We start from the raw sequence: 19,963 nt of genomic DNA, 5'->3' as shown, positions 1-19,963 counted from the left end.
CTCCTGGGCTTCTCCTGGCTCAGTGAGTGTGTTTAAGAAATGGAATTAGATAGCGAGAGTAATTCATCTATTCATGTATTTCTTTTATTTATTTATTTTTTAGGTCACAGCAGGCTTTCCTTTACCTGAACAGTATTCAAAACAGGTAAAACTTGGTCTCATATATATATATATATATATATATATATATATATATATATATATATATATATATATACAGTTGTGCTCAAAAGTTTGCATACCCCTTGCAGAATTTGCTAAATCTTAATACTGTTAACAAAATAAGTCGTGGACTTACTATTACATAAGGTGCAAACTTTCAACGATGCTCCAGGAGGTAATGCTATACATTAAGAGCCAGGGGGGTGTAAACTTTTGAACAGGATGATCGGTGTAAATTGTTAGTATTTTGTCTTCTGGGAGACATGTAACTATCTTATTAAGTGTCTGAAGGGCGGTACTGAATAGAAAAAAAGATCCTTAAAGAAAATAATAGCAATTTACACAGATCATCCTTTATCATAACTTTATCATAACATTATCTTGTCTTGTGGACGATGTGTAAACATCTGTTATGTGAAATAGTTTACTCAGGACAGAACTAAATAAACAACAACATGGGATTTTTATGATCCGTCTTATTTTGTTAACAGTGTTAAGATTGAGCAGATTCTGCAAGGGGTGTGCAAACTTTTGGGCACAACTATTTATATATATACAGTTATATATATCAAGGAAGTTCTTTTATATACTTATTTATTCACTTTAGATGTTATGTTGGAAAGCGTGGCTCTCATGCTTGGATGGTGTAAAACTTGTGATTCCTCTTTGTTCTCTAGAAGGTGGAGCTGCTGGAGAACGGCTGTGCTCACCTGCAGAGGCGGTTAGAGACGGCCAGGGCGTACGGGGTACCCGTTGTTCTGGCTGTAAACACCTTCAGGTCAGAAAGCCTTGATTAGTTTTCTCTAACAGGCTCTGACAGTAGTGCAGGTTTATATCAACGCGCTCGTTCTAATACGTTCCCGTTTCCATGGTGACGGGAACGAACGACGTGTTTAATCTTTGACATGGTGACATTTTCTGCTTCTAAGGACACGTTTCGTCCGTTTAACTTTTGTGGAAGGAGTCTCCAGTGACGTTGGATACTGTGCTGTGTGTAGTTGTGACTCGGAGGCTGAGGTGGAGATGGTGTGTGATCAGGCGAGGAGGTTCGGAGCGGTCGAGGCTGTGCAGTGCAGTAGTTGGTCTGAAGGGGGCGCTGGAGCGCTGGAGCTGGCACACGGTGTTCAGAGAGCGGCCGAGATCCAGAGCATGCTTCACTTCCCCTATGAGCTGCAGGTACAGTGTGGGTTCTCAGCCTTTTAGACACACTGACTCCATTTTAAAGCCCCAGCACCCCGGTCCACCACGCGCACATACACACACACACACACACGCACGCGCACACACACTCCACACGCACGCGCACACACACACACACACACACACACTACACACGCACGTGCACACACACTACACACGCACGCGCACACACACACACACACACACTACACACGCACGTGCACACACACTACACACACACGCACACACACACACACACACACACTCCACACGCACGCGCACACACACACACACACACACACTACACACGCACGTGCACACACACTACACACGCACGCGCACACACACACACACACTACACACGCACGTGCACACACACTACACACACACGCACACACACACACACACGCACGCGCACACACACTCCACACGCACGCGCACACACACACACACACACACACTACACACGCACGTGCACACACACTACACACGCACGCACACACACACACACACACACACTACACACGCACGTGCACACACACTACACACGCACGCACACACACGCACGCGCACGCACGCACACACATGTTTATTTGTTTTTATTTGTACATAGACCTGGAATTAAAGGATTATTACTTCTTTTTTAAATCTTGGTGCATTACTGTAAATAAGTTTACAATCCACAGAAGGTGAGGTAACTTTCTTACTTTAAGATTCACATTTATTTTAGCAAATACAAATTTCATTTCAATCGTTTTCCAATTAATTACAAACAAGCAAGTAAACAAAATTCTCATACACATCAATAATAATAATAATAATTATTATTATTATTTTTATTGTTATTGTAGTAGCTGCATTTTTTGTTTTAAATAAATAAATAAAGTGAGGTTAGCACGTTCGTCTCACGCCTCCAGGGTCGGGGGTTCGATTCCCACCGTGGCCCTGTGTGTGTGTGGAGTTTGCATGTTCTCCCCGTGCTGCGGGGGTTTCCTCCGGGTACTCCGGTTTCCTCCCCCAGTCCAAACACATGCACTGTAGGCTGATCGGCGTGTCTAAAGTGTCCGTAGTGCATGAATGTGTGTGTGAGTGTGTATGTGATGGATTGGCACCCCGTCCAGGGTGTACCCCGCCTCGTGCCCCATGCACCCTGGGATAGACTCCATGTTCCGCGCTACCCTGTAGGATAAGAGCTATAGAAAATGGAATGGATAAAAAACATAATAAAGTTACATTCGTTTAGAATTAATATTATTTTAAATGTTGTTTATGGCCAGGTTTCAAATCCTGAAAGGCTTATATATATATATATATTTTTTTTTATAAGGTTGTTGATAATTAATTCAATATGCAATTAAATGACACATTAATTGATTAAACAATGTGCTGTGTTGTCATGTAATTCTGTAATTGTGTAGTTGGAGTAATCGAGCAACACGGAGTAACACACGAGATTTACGTCAGATGTGCTTTCCACATGGAAACCTTTAAAGGCCACGTCAACATTAGGATGCAAAGACAAATATCCGTTGAGGTGATAGCGATCTGTTCAGACCGATGTATTTACGGTTAAGAGCCGGAACAGCAGTGTATACTCACCATCAGCCTGTGAGAAACAGAGCAAAGTCAATTATCACCTCTGACGTGGAGCTGTTTCATTATCAGCACATATTTATAATATTAAAGACGTAATCCTCACAGACAGAGGGGGAGATAATCAGCAGGGACATGACTGCACACGTGTCACTTCATTCAAGCCCAATACGAGAAGAGATAGTGTTTTATCCGTGTGTGTGTGTGTGTGTGTGTGTGTGTGTGTGAATAATTAAAGATTTATTTTTTGTTTTGTTTCAGATGCCTGTGATTGATAAGATGAAGAAAGCAGCCTGGCAGATGTGTGGTGCTGAGGATGTGGAGCTGTCAGCTAAAGCTAAAGAGAAGCTTGAACGTTATATAAAACAGGTGGAGTTTATTCAGAACAGCATCCGTTTCATCCATTCATGACGGTTTAAATGATGCAGACTCGTCAGATCAGATCAGATTTGAGATAACGTCCTAATCCGATCCGCACAGGAAACGGAACAAGCTGTGTTCCTGCTCATTTTCCTGATTCGTAAGTCTCCTGGTGGTTATAAATGACTCACATCTTCCTGATCCTCACAGGGTTTTGGACATTACCCAGTGTGCATCAGTGAGAGTCGCATATGCATGAGGAATGACGCTGGAGTGAAGGTGGTGCCCATTTCAGATATCCAGGCCTACGCAGGAGCGGGGTTTCTCCGCTTTGTGCCAGACATGGTGAGCTTTACACCCTTTACACCCTCTGTTCCTCTGCCGGATTTATCACACACTCATCTGTAGCGGAGTGAAGATTCATCAAATCTGTGTCTCGGTATTTATAGTAAGGCTGTGGATGAAGGAGGTGTGGCCTTCGTGTATATATATATATATATATATATATATATATATATATATATATATATATATATATATATACCACATATATGGCCACTGTCATTGTAGAGAAGGTGTGACCTTTGTGCCTGTCAATCCCAGTAAAGGAGGCGTGGCCTATGTTCTGTGTGTTATTTGCTGTATATGACCTTTGTGCCTATCAGTTCTTTTGAAGAAGGTGAACTTTCTTCTAGCACTGCTTATCCCCGATCGTCAGTGAAAGTGAAGGTTGTGAAAGAGGCGTGGCCTTTGTGTTTGTCATTCCCAGGAGGCGTGACCTCTGTGTCGGTACCAGTGAATCTGGTGGAGGAGGCGTGGCCTCTATGTCGGTACCAGTGAAACTGGTGGAGGAGGCGTGGCCTCTGTGTCGGTACCAGTGAAACTGGTGGAGGAGGCGTGGTCTCTGTGTCGGTACCAGTGAAACTGGTGGAGGAGGCGTGGTCTCTGTGTCGGTACCAGTGAAACTGGTGGAGGAGGCGTGACCTTTGTAACTATCGAGAAAGCAGGTATGGTTTCTGTGCTTATCAATCCTCTTAAAGAAGGTGAAGGGCGTGGCCTCTGTGGTACCAGTGAAAGAGATGGAGGAGGCGTGGCCTCTGTGTCGGTACCAGTGAAACTGGTGGAGGAGGCGTGACCTTTGTAACTATCGAGAAAGCAGGTATGGTTTCTGTGCTTATCAATCATCTTAAAAAAGGTGAAGGGGGTGTGGCCTATATTCTGTTTTTGTTAGTCCCCTTAGAAGAGGTGGCCTTTGTGTATGTCAGTCTCAGTAAAGAAGGCGTGTCCATTGTGTGTCAGTTTCAGTGAAAGAGGCGTGGCCTTTCTTCTGTTTGTCAGTGCCAGTGAAAAAAGGTGAAGAAGGTGTGGCCTCTGAGCCTGTGAGTCATAATGAAGGAGGTGAAAGTGGGTGTGGCCTTTGAGACTGTCAGGAAAGCCGGTATATGTTTCTATCCCTGTCACTCCCTATAAAGAGGCAGGGCCTCTTTTCCTGTCAGCCCCAGTGGAGGAGGCGTGGCCTGTCTACATGTCTGTAAGTTTGTGTAGCGTTATATAATCTTGTCCTGAAGCCGAGTGAAATTCTCAGCCGTGTGCAGTTGTGTAATCATATTTGACTGGTTTATTTTCCAGTGGAGAGCCAGTGAACTTTTGTGGAAAACATTTCAGGAGACAATGTTCATGAAAATAAAAGGTCTCATGTCAGTAAAATCCTAAACACTCCACAACCCTCTGGAGCGTATCACACACATTGTACGGAGAGTGAGAGAGGAGTGGGGGGTGGGGGGGGGGGGGTCGGTGGGGATGAGTCAACAGCGCTGATGAGTCTGAGAGAATGTGCCTCACACCGGTCACGCGTGGAGCGGATATTTTTATCCAGACGTGTTGCTAGGTTGCAAGTCTGTGCAGAGCTTGAGAACCTCAGCGAGAGCCAGCATTGATCCAAGTGACCTTAGCACATCCGGACGATTTATAGATCAGTTTTTTTGTTTTTGTTTTTTTTCTGAGCGTTTTAACTGTGTGTGTGTGTGTGTGTTGTTGTTGTTTTTTGTAATTTCTTCTGCATGTTTTAAATATAAACGCGTGTTGATATCAGGAGCGAGTCTCGGGTGCGGATTCGACCAGATGGTGTTATTCATATCAAGTTGCTGATTTTTCTCATGCTGAAAAGAGGAAGGATTGTTTTTGTTTGTTGTTTTTTTTAAAGTTATTTATTCAGACAGCTTTAACAAACCTACACTGTTGATTCGAATGTGCCATTGCTGGTAACACTTTAATCAAGAGCGGTGTTAAAAAAATCCATAAGGGTGGTGTTATTAGACCTGTATGACACCTACATAAACCCTTCATGGATGATAAACCTGTTCATAAAGGTTTATTCCACTAGGTGTCCACAGGTATTTGTTGTTGTTTTACGTCAAGGCATAACACCGAGTGACATAGAGTTTAAGATTGTGTTATGACACTATAATAACACAGTTATACAGTTATGTATATGTCACGTGTGGTATGACACTTCCTGGAACGTTTATCCTGTAATAATTCATTTATATATAGCTATGTGATATATTGTTGACATAAGGTTGTGACAGTTACGTATATCTATGTCATGTGACGTAGATGTTGACGTTCTTACGGTCGATAACGTTCCAGAATGCTGACACTATAACAGCACCGTTATGTGTGTTTTCTATGACCCCGAAACGCTACATGTTTCCTATTTCTGCTTATAAGGTCTTTATGAACGCCTATGTCATTGACATGACACTCCGATGACAGCGTTATGTACAGTATATTTTATTGGTCCTCAGAGAGCATGCTGATATAATTGCAATTGGTTGTATGATTTTGCTTCAAGGTCATGTTCATAGGGCTTCATAACACCTACACAAGCCCTTCATGACAATTAACGTAATGCCGAGGGCTTTTCAAGATTTTCTCTGCGTTAGAATGGGTTTTAAGGTTGATATTGAAATACGCATTATTACTGTACCATCACGCGATGCTGACATACCAGAAGCGACAAGGGATACAAGTGGCGTTGTCAGGACGTGTTATAACAGCCTTATGTCAACAATCTCGCAATCTCTGTCGAGTCAGTTTGATAATAAAATGGACAGAAACAGCTTTTGTGACCGCCGAAGCTTTCGATGAATGTTCATGTAGGTTTGAGGTCAGTTGTCATGAAAAGCTTACGCCGGTGTGATGTAAGCCTTATGAACTCTACCTGCAAGTAACCCTCCTTTTTCTTTTCTCAACTCTATTACAGACAAACCGTCGTGAAGATCCGACCTGGCCCCGTTTGCTTGTCGACAGTCACCTCGAGAGTCCTGTGTCTTAGGTACGTTTGCAATTTAATGCCACAAGAAAAAAGGTTCTTCCGTGGGTTCTTCATATAATGAAAGGTTCTTCGTTTCCTAAAGGGTTCTAGTCTGGAACCTGTTCTGACATGAAAACACTCGGTTCTCTCAGAAGGACAAATAAACCCTTCATGACAACTCATATAAACCTACAAACCTGTTTATAAACGCTCGCCCCAACGAGCATCAACTGACCTAAAGACAAGTCGACATGACACTGTGTCTATCTCAAGTGACCTAGAATTTGTAGACATACGATAGCGTTATGCTAAAGCGGCTTTCCTATTCCTGCTTAAATGAATTTCCTCCGGGATGATCGCGACTCTGTAATAACACTCTACCGACAGACTTATGTACAGGTTATTTCTCACTTAACTCTTAATACGAGCGAGTTCAATTCGACAGCATTGTCTCGTGTTCTTTAAGGGTTCGTAGCTTCCTTCAAGGGAACCCAAATGCGACTCTGTTGTAAGGTTCAGCATAGAACCTTCTAGAGGTTTTCTCAGTAGGACGACCGAAGAACGCTTACCCGTCCTACCTTCAACGCTTGACAACGGATATAAACATATACCTGTTCATGATGGCTTATTCCAATAAATGTCAAATGACATAACGACTTTGTCTCGTAAATGACAAGACGTGACACAACGCCAGTGTCACGTGGCATAGATTTTTGTAGCTGTTGTGTTATGACGTGTAACACCATAGTTGTGTTATAGTTATGCGCGTTCCTCTGAACCCTAAGTAAAGTTTGTTTCCGATTTCCGTTTATAAGATTTAATGCATATCTGTGATTTTTTTTTTTTTTTTTGTCCCTTAATTAGAGTGAGTTTGGTTTGGCAGCTTGCGCTCTGTTATAGAACCTTTAAGGAAGAAACCTTAAGGGTTCTAGATTTGACGCCTACATATACCCGTCATTACACCTGATATAAACCTCCATACGTGTTTATAAAGCCTTGATCCAATAAGCATCAGCTTCTTCAAGTGAATGGAATTGAAGCAGAAACACTCTGTTGTACGTAGAATCTTGAACGATTGTTTATTTCCGCCACCGGGAGAACCGAAGAATCTTTAAGGGTCCTAGATTCGACACCTGCATGAAACATCTGACCTGTTTATACAGGCTTCCAATAAAGCGCCAAGTTTTGAACAGTAGCACGTGGTTTTAGTGTGGAACCCACGCTGATTGGGAAACACTCTGGAGTAGGGTTCTACGAAGAACCTTTAAGGGACAGCCACATAACCTTCAGGGGTTCTAGACGTGACTTTTTGTTTCCATGCATGTGCAGTTAGGATGGTAAATGAAGGTTTTTAATCCATTGCTGGATTTGTTTTCCATTTCAGGATGGAGTTCCAGCTCCGCAGAAAAGCAGGTCACGTTCTGAGAAGCTTCTCAAAAATGTTTCTGTGCATTATCCGACCTGTCCATCAGGAGAAGCAGCTGCAGCTCGGAGTGTGTGTGTGTGTGTGTGTGTGTGTGGGTGTGTGTGTTTAATAATATCACTAAAGCACAGAAATACATCCTGCTGTGGTTTATACACCAAATACTACAGCTGTGTGACTTTACTATTTCAGCGTATGTTCTTTATTTATCAATCAGTATTTTTCTATTTTCAGAAGTCATTAACATCAGACAAATTGTGTTAAAACGTCTTAGAGCGACTCTACACCGAGTGGAGAGGTGATAAAAAAATTTAAAAAAAACAGATTCCTACTCATTTTTGATTTAGAATCCGTGATCCTTTCCGATGGAACTGTTGTATAACACAGTAACACAGTTGCAGTTGTATAAAACTATGCACAAACCTGCATAAAAATGCATTAATATCATACTTACACAGGAATTTTATCATTCATGGACACGTTTACATTTATATAAACGCACCCTAAGAACTGGTCTTAAATGAACAGTTCTAAAAATGACCTAGATTATAAAAATATACTCACCTTTGGAACGACATCATTTACACTACACGCTCCCGCGGTGTATCGGCTTTATATCGGGTACGTTCGTGTTCGGCTGATTTATACCAAATACATGTACATTATCTGTGTTGTGTCCAATTCCACAGCACTTTTGAATTCTTGATTCTGATTGGTCAGAAGGCGTTGCTTCATTTTTCAATAACCGCAGGTTTATATTAAAGGGGTCATATGATGCTTTTTAATGCTTTCTTTCTCCTTTAGCGTGTAATGTATGTGTATAAGATCTGCATGGTTAAAAAGCTCATATTTAACCCAAAGGGATTTATTCTATCTAACAGAGAGCACTGCTCCAGGCCTGCCCGAAACGCCTCGTTGCAAATCCAGATATTACTTCCATAACTATAGTCTATGTAACTATTTGCAATATCAGCATAATCCTGCCCAAAGGCAGCCATGAAGAAAGAAGAGGCAGGGCTTCGGTGAATCCAGGCGCCGTGTCACGGAGACGCTGTGTGTTTCAGTGCGAAAGCAAAACCTCTTCGTTTAACTTTCTGAAAACGGATGAAATTAGGAATCGGTGGTCACTGTTGATTTATAACGCTGTTCCTGAGCTGTACGACCCGAACGTTTGCGTGTGCAGAGCGCATTTTACAGAGGACAGCTTCCTGAACCTGGCCGAGTACAACGCAGGCTACACACGAAGGCTACTCCTGAAAAATGGGGCGGTTCCCACTTTGCTCGGGCAATCTTGAGCTTCTGAATCAGAACCTGTGAGTTTTGTGTTGTGTAGACCTCTGCTAACGTGCTAGCTAAAGTTTGCTAAGTTACCTCGGTTTTTATGTTTGTTTGTATGTTGGTGGTCTGTCAGGGACGTTGATTGTAGCTGCTGTTGGGATTGTATCTTGAAACGGTTTATATCAATCAAATCACAAGAATCCCAGCTTTCCAAAGATATATCGCATGAGTACCTACGTACACACAGAAGCTGTGTACAGCATAGTTAGTCCCGCCTGGGGGGACAGAATGTACATCGTATCTGAAAGGTGAGAGAATTACAAAATAAAAACTCCGCTGTGAAACGTTCTGCTCAAGCCGTGTTTGCAAATACGGTCGATCATCTGCATTTTCTGAATCGGACTCGGGCTCGAACTGATACGGTAAACCCGACGACATGTTGCTTTGGACCTTAGAATCGCTTTAGAAGCTTTGGAGGCTGAAGTTAGCCCAAGGGGGCGTTACATTTCCGACACACGCTTGAGGTTTTTGGCCAATCACAAAGCAACAGGTCAGCTGGCCAATCAGAGCACTCTGGGTTTTTCAGAAGGTGGGGCTTTGGAGAAATCGGCACGTTTCAGGCAGCCTGGGAATAGAGGAACTGCAATACTGTACAGTATGAGACAAATAATGTGTTTTTTGAACATTAAAGCACGTTAACCTATTCCATTACACCCAATAAACAACATCATTAACGTTTAAAAAACGTTTAAAAATCATGATATGACCCCTTTAATGTGTGTGTTCTCATACATTATAGTAACGGTTCATTCACAGAGAGTTCTACACTCCATGTAAACGGATTTTCCAAAAACAAAAAAGGAATCGTTGATATGGAGAAGTTTTCTTCAAGTAAGGAGACGTATGAAGGAGTCTCCAGTGTCAGCACTTTGTAACAGTTAGAGGTAAAGCTGTAACTTGAAGTTTTCAGGACAGTGGTGTTTATGCTCTTTGTGCTTTCTTGGTAACATGACAAGCTGCGTTTTGTTGTTGTTGTTGTTGTTGTTGTTGTTGTTATTGTCTTATTAACTTCAAGATGCAAAAAAGACGCTGGTGAGTGGATGGCTGCTATAATGTGAGTGAAAACAGAAATGAACTTATAACTTAATGTAACTATAAATGGTTAAAAAATCATGACGTTGTTATTTAATAAATAAAATATTGTAATCATTGGCACCTTGTTGTGGTATAATAGGAATAAAACAGGAAGAAGTTGAATGTCAGAGCCACTTTTTGGGGTAAAATACTGATTTAATAAATTTTCCTGCTCATATATTTTCAGAGTTTCTGCATTCTGAAAACACTAAGAAAATACATTTTATATTACTATAATTACATTGTAGTGTGATTTAGTTTAACAGTGTAGATTTGTCTTGAACTTATCAAGTTTTTTTATTTTTCCTTTATTTATTTTTTTTTTTTTTTAGCTTTTTCTACATTTGAGCTGCATCTCTCTGGGTTCTCAGGGTTGGGGTTAACACTCAGGCTTCGAGGATAAATTAGTATCTGGTGCTATCAGAGCATCTAAATAAATAATTCAGTTATATATAAAGGCCAAAACACAGAATGGCTTTGAGGCACCACGAGCAAAACAAAGTGAGTGAACGATAAAAAAGCCCTGCCTATCAGGAGACACACACAAGTGTTTACGAACATGTGTGTTCCAGGTGAAAATATAAACCATAAGTGTGTGTCATGTAATAATGTCAAGAGAGTGTGTGTCATGTCCAGTTAATAAATTAGTTCAAAAACAAATGAATAATAAAAAAAATTAACTAATGAAGAAATAAACAAACAAACAAATAAATAAATAAAAAGTGATCTACTCCAGGTTGTATGTTGTTTATGCGAATCTTACACGATTCCTTTATTTTCACATGATTCTTAAACACGATTCCTTTATTTTCACGTGATTCTTAAACACGATTCCTTTATTTTCACGTGATTCTTAAACACGATTCCTTTATTTTCACGTGATTCTTAAAACACGATTCCTTTATTTTCACGTGATTCTTAAACACGATTCCTTTATTCTCACGTGATTCTTAAACACGATTCCTTTATTTTCACGTGATTCTTAAAACACGATTCCTTTATTTTCACGTGATTCTTAAAACACGATTCCTTTATTCTCACGTGATTCTTAAACACGATTCCTTTATTTTCACGTGATTCTTAAACACGATTCCTTTATTTTCACGTGATTCTTAAACACGATTCCTTTATTCTCACGTGATTCTTAAACACGATTCCTTTATTTTCACACGTGATTCTTAAACACGATTCCTTTATTTTCACGTGATTCTTAAAACACGATTCCTTTATTCTCACGTGATTCTTAAACACGATTCCTTTATTTTCACACGTGATTCTTAAAACACGATTCCTTTATTTCCACGTGATTCTTAAAACACGATTTCTTTATTTTTACGTGATTCTTAAACACGATTCCTTTATTCTCACGTGAATCTTAAACACGATTCCATTATTTTCACGTGATTCTTAAACACGATTCCTTTATTTTCACGTGATTCTTAAACACGATTCCTTTATTCTCACGTGATTCTTAAACACGATTCCTTTATTTTCACGTGATTCTTAAAACACGATTCCTTTATTTTCACGTGATTCTTAAACACGATTCCTTTATTTCCACGTGATTCTTAAAACACGATTTCTTTATTTTCATGTGATTCTTAAAACACGATTCCTTTATTCTCACGTGATTCTTAAACACGATTCCATTATTTTCACGTGATTCTTAAACACGATTCCTTTATTTTCACGTGATTCTTAAACACGATTCCTTTATTCTCACGTGATTCTTAAAACACGATTCCTTTATTTTCACACGTGATTCTTAAACACGATTCCTTTATTCTCACGTGATTCTTAAACACGATTCCTTTATTTTCACGTGATTCTTAAAACACGATTCCTTTATTTTCACGTGATTCTTAAAACACGATTCCTTTATTCTCACGTGATTCTTAAACACGATTCCTTTATTTTCACGTGATTCTTAAACACGATTCCTTTATTTTCACGTGATTCTTAAACACGATTCCTTTATTTCCACGTGATTCTTAAAACACGATTTCTTTATTTTCACGTGATTCTTAAACACGATTCCTTTATTCTCACGTGATTCTTAAACACGATTCCTTTATTCTCACGTGATTCTTAAACACGATTCCTTTATTTTCACGTGATTCTTAAACACGATTCCTTTATTCTCACGTGATTCTTACACTCGGCTCCTTTATGTCCCATATGTGATTCTTGCACATGATTCCTTTATTTACATTTATTTATTGATTATTAAATATGATTCATGTATTTCCGCGTGACTCTTAAACATCATTCATATTTATATGTTACTTTTTTTACATGCAGGCGTTTCTGTCCAAACATTTTACATTGAAATTTCCATATTTTTTAGGCGGACATTTCCATTTTTCAACTCTTTTTCACGTGACACGTACCGTTCTCTGCCGATGACGACGACGCACTAGAGAACAGTTGTGAAAACACGGACCGAAACGTAAATAAGATCATCTCCTTCAAAGCCGAACTTAATAACTGCCTTTTTTCTCGCTGAGATATCGACGTTACGATTTGGGCGTGACGTCAGCAGCAGCGCCGCTATAAAAGCCATTTGGATGACGTCATCGGGAACTGTCAGTCAGGCGGTTGCTATAGAAACTGATGAGCGCATGGTGCAAACAGAGCTTCTCACATACACACACACACACACACACATAGAAACACGCATACAAGCACATGCACTCACACATCGAGCTCCATCAGCGCGCGCTCCAGGACGCAGGTAGGTGATGGTGATGCTCATGGGTTTTCAATGCTTTGAAAAAAATATTTATAGATGGTGCAGCTTGTGTTTTAACATGTCTCAGAAAATGAAACAGTAAAATCTGATGGTCTGTTAAATGCAAACTGCAAATGTGCACAAAATACAGCGTAGAAACTTTATTCTGTCGCTCTGCACACTGTACTCTTCATAAATATCATAGAAATGTTAACTCATTCATTTGTAAAGTGCTCCAGTTGATTATTATTATTATTATTATTATTATTATTATTATTATTACATCAGTGTTTGTTGATGTTTAAATACTTACTTGTATAGATTTGGTATAGACTTTATTACTCATATAGACTTTCTGTGAACTTCTTATATAACTGTTTTGGGGGTGGAGTTACAACCACGATAGGATGATGAAGATAAATGTTTAGCTATAGAACCTGCGTACTAAGCTAGCCAGCTAATTTAAATGAATCTTCAAGGGTTCTTCAGGTGCTAAATGCTTTTAGTTTTAGAACAGTTCTACTACATTTCCGGAGGTCTTATCGACACGTATACGGATATATTTTTTTTGGTACATATTTTATATATTATTATATTTTTACGCATGTTTTTCAGCGTTTTGGCCTCCAGTTAACGCGGAGTCCGTGAAGCTTTAGTAAATTGAACTCGTTTACACGCTTACGCCACAGTAGGAACCTGTGCATGCCCGTTGCATCATTTTTGCTTTTAGAACTTTTGGCTATCTTGGTGTTTTCAAAACTGCTGTATGTGTGGAGAGGAGCGGTGAAAGCTATGTTTGTATGTACATATGCACACAAAAGTGTCTGTATATGTGGGAACCTTTGCTTTAGAGAGGTTCCCAGAGAGGGACAAATCAAAGAGTTATTTACGCTGTTATATGAGACATTTTTTCTAAACAATATACAAAAAAAAAAAATAGTTGTTTCAGAGTACTTTGACTTTTTAAAGATATTGTAAATCACATCACTAAGAAACTGATCACGGAAATCTCACTCGTGTCAATCTGTGTCAAATGCGAGCTAGTTATGTTAGCTAATAATGTTAGTGATATTAGGATATCCGCTTCCTGATTTACATATTCATGAATATTTATACATCTTGGTATTTGAAATGAGTTTACAGGTGTAAAAATAGCTCCAACTATTTTTAGTTTCTTCCTGAGCCTTGTGAAGTAACTGAATGTGTGTGTGTGTGTGTGCGTGCAATATGTCTGCTCCTATTTAAACAAACGAGCACAAAGGGTTCATTAAGTTTAATCTATACCCCAGGCTCCAGGTGGAAAAACTCAGCATCTGTATTTACTTGCGTTGCTGTTGGTTTTTATCAGTAGAAGAACACACAGTAAATAAAGTCAATACTGAGGCTTATCATTCGATCACTTCCGATAATCCCAGTGTTGAATTAACTCAGCAAGTCAATTAAGTCCAACAGGATTAGGAATTAATTCTAAAAGGTGATTCCGTTTAGCAGCATTATGGTTAATTTCAGCACCTATATGATTCAGTTCAGCACCTATATGATTCAGTTTAGCACCTATATGATTCAGTTCAGCACCGATATGATTCAGTTTAGCACCTATATGATTCAGTTCAGCACCGATATGATTCAGTTCAGCACCTATATGATTCAGTTCAGCACCGATATGATTCAGTTCAGCACCTATATGACCCAATTTAGCAGCTATATGATTCAGTTCAGCACCGATATGATTCAGTTTAGCACCGATATGATTCAGTTCAGCACCGATATGATTCAGCTCAGCACCTATATGATTCAGTTCAGCACCTATATGATTCAGTTCAGCACCGATATGATTCAGCTCAGCACCTATATGATTCAGCTCAGCACCGATATGATTCAGTTCAGCACCGATATGATTCAGTTCATAGACGATATGCTTTAATTATCCAATATAAGAAATAAAGCTAGGACGTTTTATTTCTTTCTTTCTTTTCCACTGGATGAACCCTTAAAGGTGTGGTGCAGAAACCTACAACATCCAACCATCCATCTTCTATACCGCTTATCCTTTTCAGGGTCACGGGAAACCTGGAGCCTATCGCAAGGAGCATCGGGCACAAGGCGGGGTACACCCTGGACAGGGTGCCAATCCATCGCAGGGCAAACCCTACAACAGTGTTTACTTATCAGAAAGGGTTCCAAGTAGAACCATTTTAGTGGGCTAGGAAGTCTTAATTATCAAATGCACCCATAAAGAACCCTTGAAGAGCCATTGTGTCCAAAGAGTGCAATGTTGGAAGGTGAATAAACTCTTTAAGGATTCTTTGTTTGGGTCCTTTTGGGAGAATCTGTAAAGTTGTTATTGGAACCCACCAAAATAAATGTTTCAGAAAAGGTTACAAGTAGAAACATTTTTGGATGCTCAGAACCAATAATTATCCAAGAACCCTTGAAAATCCTTTTTTTTTCCAAGAGTTTAGACTTGTGATAGCAAAAAATGCTATTTACTTTTAACATAAGAGATCATTAGTCTTCATAAAACTGTATTCAGTCTGAATTTGGAGCTCCATGTCCATTTTAATGAGTCATCTATTCTATATATTCTATGGTGTTCATTATAATAAAAGTTGGTAAAAGTTCATTTTGATCTCATCCTGATTTTTATTGTTATTGCATTGCAGCAATTTCATCAGTTTAACCCACTGATGTCCGTGGAAGACGCCACCTCTAAATAATCGTTTCGTGTTTCATCGATACGGGTTCCTTACACCTTCTGGAGGAACCTCATTGCACCTTAACCGATGGCGACTGAAGAAAGCAACAGTGCAGAGTTCCAAGAGAAAACCGGCTTGAAGAGAAAACTAACAGGACCACCACGACTTCTACTGGGCAAATCCAGGTCTCCAGGTCAAGATGAGAAGAAATCAAGAAAGCATAGACGACACAACGACACGCCGCTGGACACGGCAGAAACCGAGCAAAGCGCTGAACTGCACGAGCTGACGAGTCCTGAAAGTCCTCAAACTGTCCTGACTTCAGATCTTGATGGAGGAACACGCACGGATCTCCGGGACGAGTGTTCGGAAACAGCTTCAAAGTTGCAGCGGAACGTGAAGAAAATTCGGAGAAGGAGCAAAGCTGGAGCGACCATTAGACGGATTTTCTCCTGTGTTAGGAGGAGAAAGGATCTGGGAATGAAAACTGTGGAGGATGCTGAGGAAAACACGCAGCGCAGAGAACACCACAGCATCCACGACGAGGAACTTCTGACCCATTCAGGTGATTCCTTGAAAGTGAAGCGTGAACAAGAGCCGGTGAAGAAGTTCAAGGTGCGAATGTTGCGCATCTTCAAAAAACGTTCATCCAAAGGCAAGCAGGAACTTGAAGAACATGGAGAAGAACGATGTAATGATACTTTCACTGAAATATCTTCAGAAACAACTGATCGGCGTACATCTGGTGCTGCAGAGCCGCCAGCTGTGGACGAACAGCAGAATGGATCAAGTGGGATTGACGAGGATGCAACCAGAATCCATGAGGAAACCTGCTTGGAATCACAAGATCCCAAAAGCGAGGTTCTGGAAGCGATTTCCTTGAATGTAGAGGTGAACGTTAACTCGAATGCCGTGTTCGTTCATGAAAACCACCAACATCCACCCGAATCTCACTTCCCAAGTCCTGTAGATGAACAGGAGCCCAAGATACAGACTAGCGAGGCTCTGCTAACAGGGCTTGCGGAGTCTAATTCCGATCCGGAAGATCCCTGGATGTCTCCAGAAGATCCGGTTACAGATGGCCCGGTAGTCGATGCTCCAGTTGAAAATGCGAGTGTTTTTAAATGCAAACCCGTCATCACGATAGAAGACGTTCACTCGTCAGACGAAGAAAACCACGACTCGTTTGAAAACCCAGCTCCGCGATACGGCACGCTGTCGCCGCTCGTCGCCCTTAACGGATCCTGTTACACGTTAAAGACTCCGGACAGTCGGTTTTCCGAGATCCTGCTCGCTCAGACGGCGCTGTCTTTGGTCCGCGCAGCTATTAGCGGTGCCGTTGAAGAGCTTTCAGCCGAGCTGAGGAGCCGTCAGATGGATCGGGATCATGTCTAATACTCTCACACACACACACACTAATTCTTACAAATTTCAGCCAAGAATCATGTTCCGTGCTGGTTCCACTGGGGCAGGACTCAGATCTTCGGAGGAACATCAGTGTGCTTTATTTACTCCTCGCTGTTAGATGAGTTAGCGTGGTATAGTTTGCGTGCATGGTTGCGCTGAGAGTAACAGATACGTATCATGTATTGATTGACCTGTAAGTGTTCAGTGTTATCTTGATATCATAAAGATCCTGAATGCACTGGAGACTGGAAAAGTCTTCTATTTATGTCTATGGCAGACATGCAGAAATATTTGCATTGGCAAGATTGGACTAATATATATATATATATATATATAGTAAAAAGAAATAAACATGTAACTAGTTTAATTCCATGACTTCTCCTGCAGTTGTACGGTATTTTTAGCCTGAATGTGACATTATCTCTCGTATCACTGCAGCGTAAGCCTCGTTTCTATAGCAATGGAGAACCCACGTTTTCCACGTTCCTGCTACACAACATGTTGTGTGGTCTTGATTTTTTTTTTCTTCTCCCCACACCAGTCTTGTGGAAATAAAATGCCACCATGAAGTCTCGATCTGCTTTGTGTCACGATGGAAAAGGAGATCTTTGAAGATATTGTTTTAAATAAATGGAAATGTATGGTGAGAGCAGGCAGGGAAAGAAGCCATTTATCTTCCTGTGGATTATGTCTGTATGTAAATGTAAACCATGCAGGCAAATGCGTTACGCTCCGGAGCGCCTGCTCAAGGTCGGCCTCAACGTTCGCTCGGGACCGCGGGAGATTTGGTTTCCGTCACATGTAATCGGTGAAGTCAGAAGAGCTCTTTGAGCAGCGGTGATTATCGGTGAATCTGAGTGGAAAAGTTTCCATTTTTCAAGCAAACTCTTCCCTCTAGTGGTAAAGCAGGATGAAGATACAACCTCAAACAAACAAACAAACAAACAAACAAACAATCTAACTAACCAACACCCTTAAAAAGTCCCGTTTCTGTGGAAATGCTCTTTCTTTCTGAGAAGATCCCAAAAACAGCAGTGCCTAATTTTACTCTGTTTATTTTCATTTAAATAAACCACTGTGGAGCAAAACCCTCGCTATCTCACACACACACACACACACACACACACACACACACACACAAGATAAGATGATGAAATCAGTAGATTAAACAGTATTGTTTTGTACATCACAGTGCAAAAGTCTTAAGCGCATGTAAAGAAATGCTGTAAATTAAAGATGACTTCAAACATGATGAAATGAAATCTTTCTACTTGAGAGAAATACAGGTGATGATGAAGAGCAGTAAACAGTAACAAACTGAACAAAGTCAGTATTTGGTGTGATGACCATTTGCTTTTTTTTTTCTTAATGAGAAGTCTCAGGTAGAATTAGTGCAGGTTTATAAGTCAGTGAGCTGTAAGTGTTATTCAGCGTCCTGCAGAACCAGACTCGGTTCCTCCGAGACTTTGACTGTCGCACTCGCTTCTTATTTTTGCAGCGAAACCCAGCAGCCATTATTCTGGTTTTAGTCTCTTATGTAATGCGCTGCTTTCTTCACCGACATACAAGCGTTTTTCTTTAACATTATTTTTTGAAAATCGAATCTGTTTTTGTTTTGACTCAATAATGCAGAAGTCATCAAATAAAACTCGATAACAAAATAATAATAATAATAATAATAATAATAATAATAATAATAATTGCGAAAACAACACCACCATCACCACCACCACCACCAACTACAACAACAACAACAACAACAATAATAATAATAATTGTGAAAACACCAACAACAACAACAACAACAATAATAATAATAATAATAATAATAATTGCGAAAACAACATCACCACCAACACCACCAACAACAACAACAACAACAATAATAATTGCGAAAACACCACCACCATCACCACCACCACCACCAACTACAACAACAACAACAATAATAATAATAATTGCGAAAACACCACCACCACCACCAACAACAACAATAATAATAATAATAATAATTGCGAAAACAACATCACCACCACCACCAACAACTACAACAACAACAACAATAATAATAATTGCAAAAACATCACCACCATCACCACCACCACCACCAACAACAACAACAATAATAATAATTGCGAAAACACCACCACTATCACCAACAACAACAACAACAATAATAATAATAATAATAATTGCAAAAACATCACCACCATCACCACCACCACCACCAACAACAACAACAATAATAATAATTGCGAAAACACCACCACTATCACCAACAACAACAACAACAATAATAATAATAATAATAATTGCAAAAACAACACCACCACCACCACCAACAACAATAATAATAATAATAAACATGTGAAGTAAAACATCAGAAATTAAGGAATAAAAGGTACTAAAAAGTAAAAATAAGTGAATAATAATAATACAATAAATAATAACAGGAAAATAAAATAATGGCAATATAAACTATTTCTAAAAATCTAATTTAAAAAAGTATAAAAATAGAATAAAATTATATTGATTAAATGAAATGTGTCAATAAAAGTGAGATTAACAATAAAAGCTAGTTAAAGGCTTAAGGAAAAATGTTTCGATCTTTTGTTTGTTTGATTTTGTTTAGTTTTGGTGAAACCTGACGAATGTTTAACGGTGTGTTCCAGATCTTCAGTGAA

The 19,963-nt window shown here is 39.9% G+C and overlaps 2 protein-coding genes across 5 annotated transcripts in view; both read left to right on the top strand.

Moving 5' to 3' along the window:
* Window positions 1-10,526, top strand: part of mthfd1a (methylenetetrahydrofolate dehydrogenase (NADP+ dependent) 1a, methenyltetrahydrofolate cyclohydrolase, formyltetrahydrofolate synthetase) — a 34,563-nt gene extending 24,037 nt beyond the window's left edge. For all 3 annotated transcript variants that reach the window (XM_017455468.3, XM_017455467.3, XM_017455466.3), the window contains exons 23-29: window positions 104-145; window positions 840-940; window positions 1,161-1,338; window positions 3,196-3,303; window positions 3,505-3,639; window positions 6,560-6,631; window positions 7,995-10,526. In XM_017455468.3, the coding sequence (XP_017310957.1) occupies window positions 104-145; window positions 840-940; window positions 1,161-1,338; window positions 3,196-3,303; window positions 3,505-3,639; window positions 6,560-6,631 (636 nt within the window). In that variant the 3' untranslated portion in view covers window positions 7,995-10,526. The remainder of the gene's footprint in view (window positions 1-103; window positions 146-839; window positions 941-1,160; window positions 1,339-3,195; window positions 3,304-3,504; window positions 3,640-6,559; window positions 6,632-7,994) is intronic.
* Window positions 10,527-12,420: 1,894 nt separating this feature from the next.
* si:dkey-1h6.8 (uncharacterized) lies at window positions 12,421-17,853 on the top strand. 2 transcript variants are annotated; one of them, XM_053675661.1, is made up of 3 exons: window positions 12,421-13,179; window positions 15,234-15,458; window positions 15,840-17,853. In XM_053675661.1, the coding sequence occupies exon 3, from the start codon at window positions 15,960-15,962 to the stop codon at window positions 17,265-17,267; it is 1,308 nt and encodes a 435-aa protein (XP_053531636.1). In that variant the 5' UTR covers window positions 12,421-13,179; window positions 15,234-15,458; window positions 15,840-15,959; the 3' UTR covers window positions 17,268-17,853. The 2 variants fall into 2 exon arrangements, with proteins under 2 accessions (XP_053531636.1, XP_017310970.1); XM_017455481.3 differs by lacking the exon at window positions 15,234-15,458.
* The last annotated feature ends 2,110 nt before the right edge of the window (window positions 17,854-19,963 follow it).

This window comes from Ictalurus punctatus, chromosome 25 (assembly GCF_001660625.3).
Source record: "Ictalurus punctatus breed USDA103 chromosome 25, Coco_2.0, whole genome shotgun sequence".
In the NCBI taxonomy this organism is placed as follows: Eukaryota; Metazoa; Chordata; class Actinopteri; order Siluriformes; family Ictaluridae; genus Ictalurus; species Ictalurus punctatus.
Note: the sequence above shows the minus strand (reverse complement) of the source record. Positions and strands in the feature narration are given on the sequence as shown.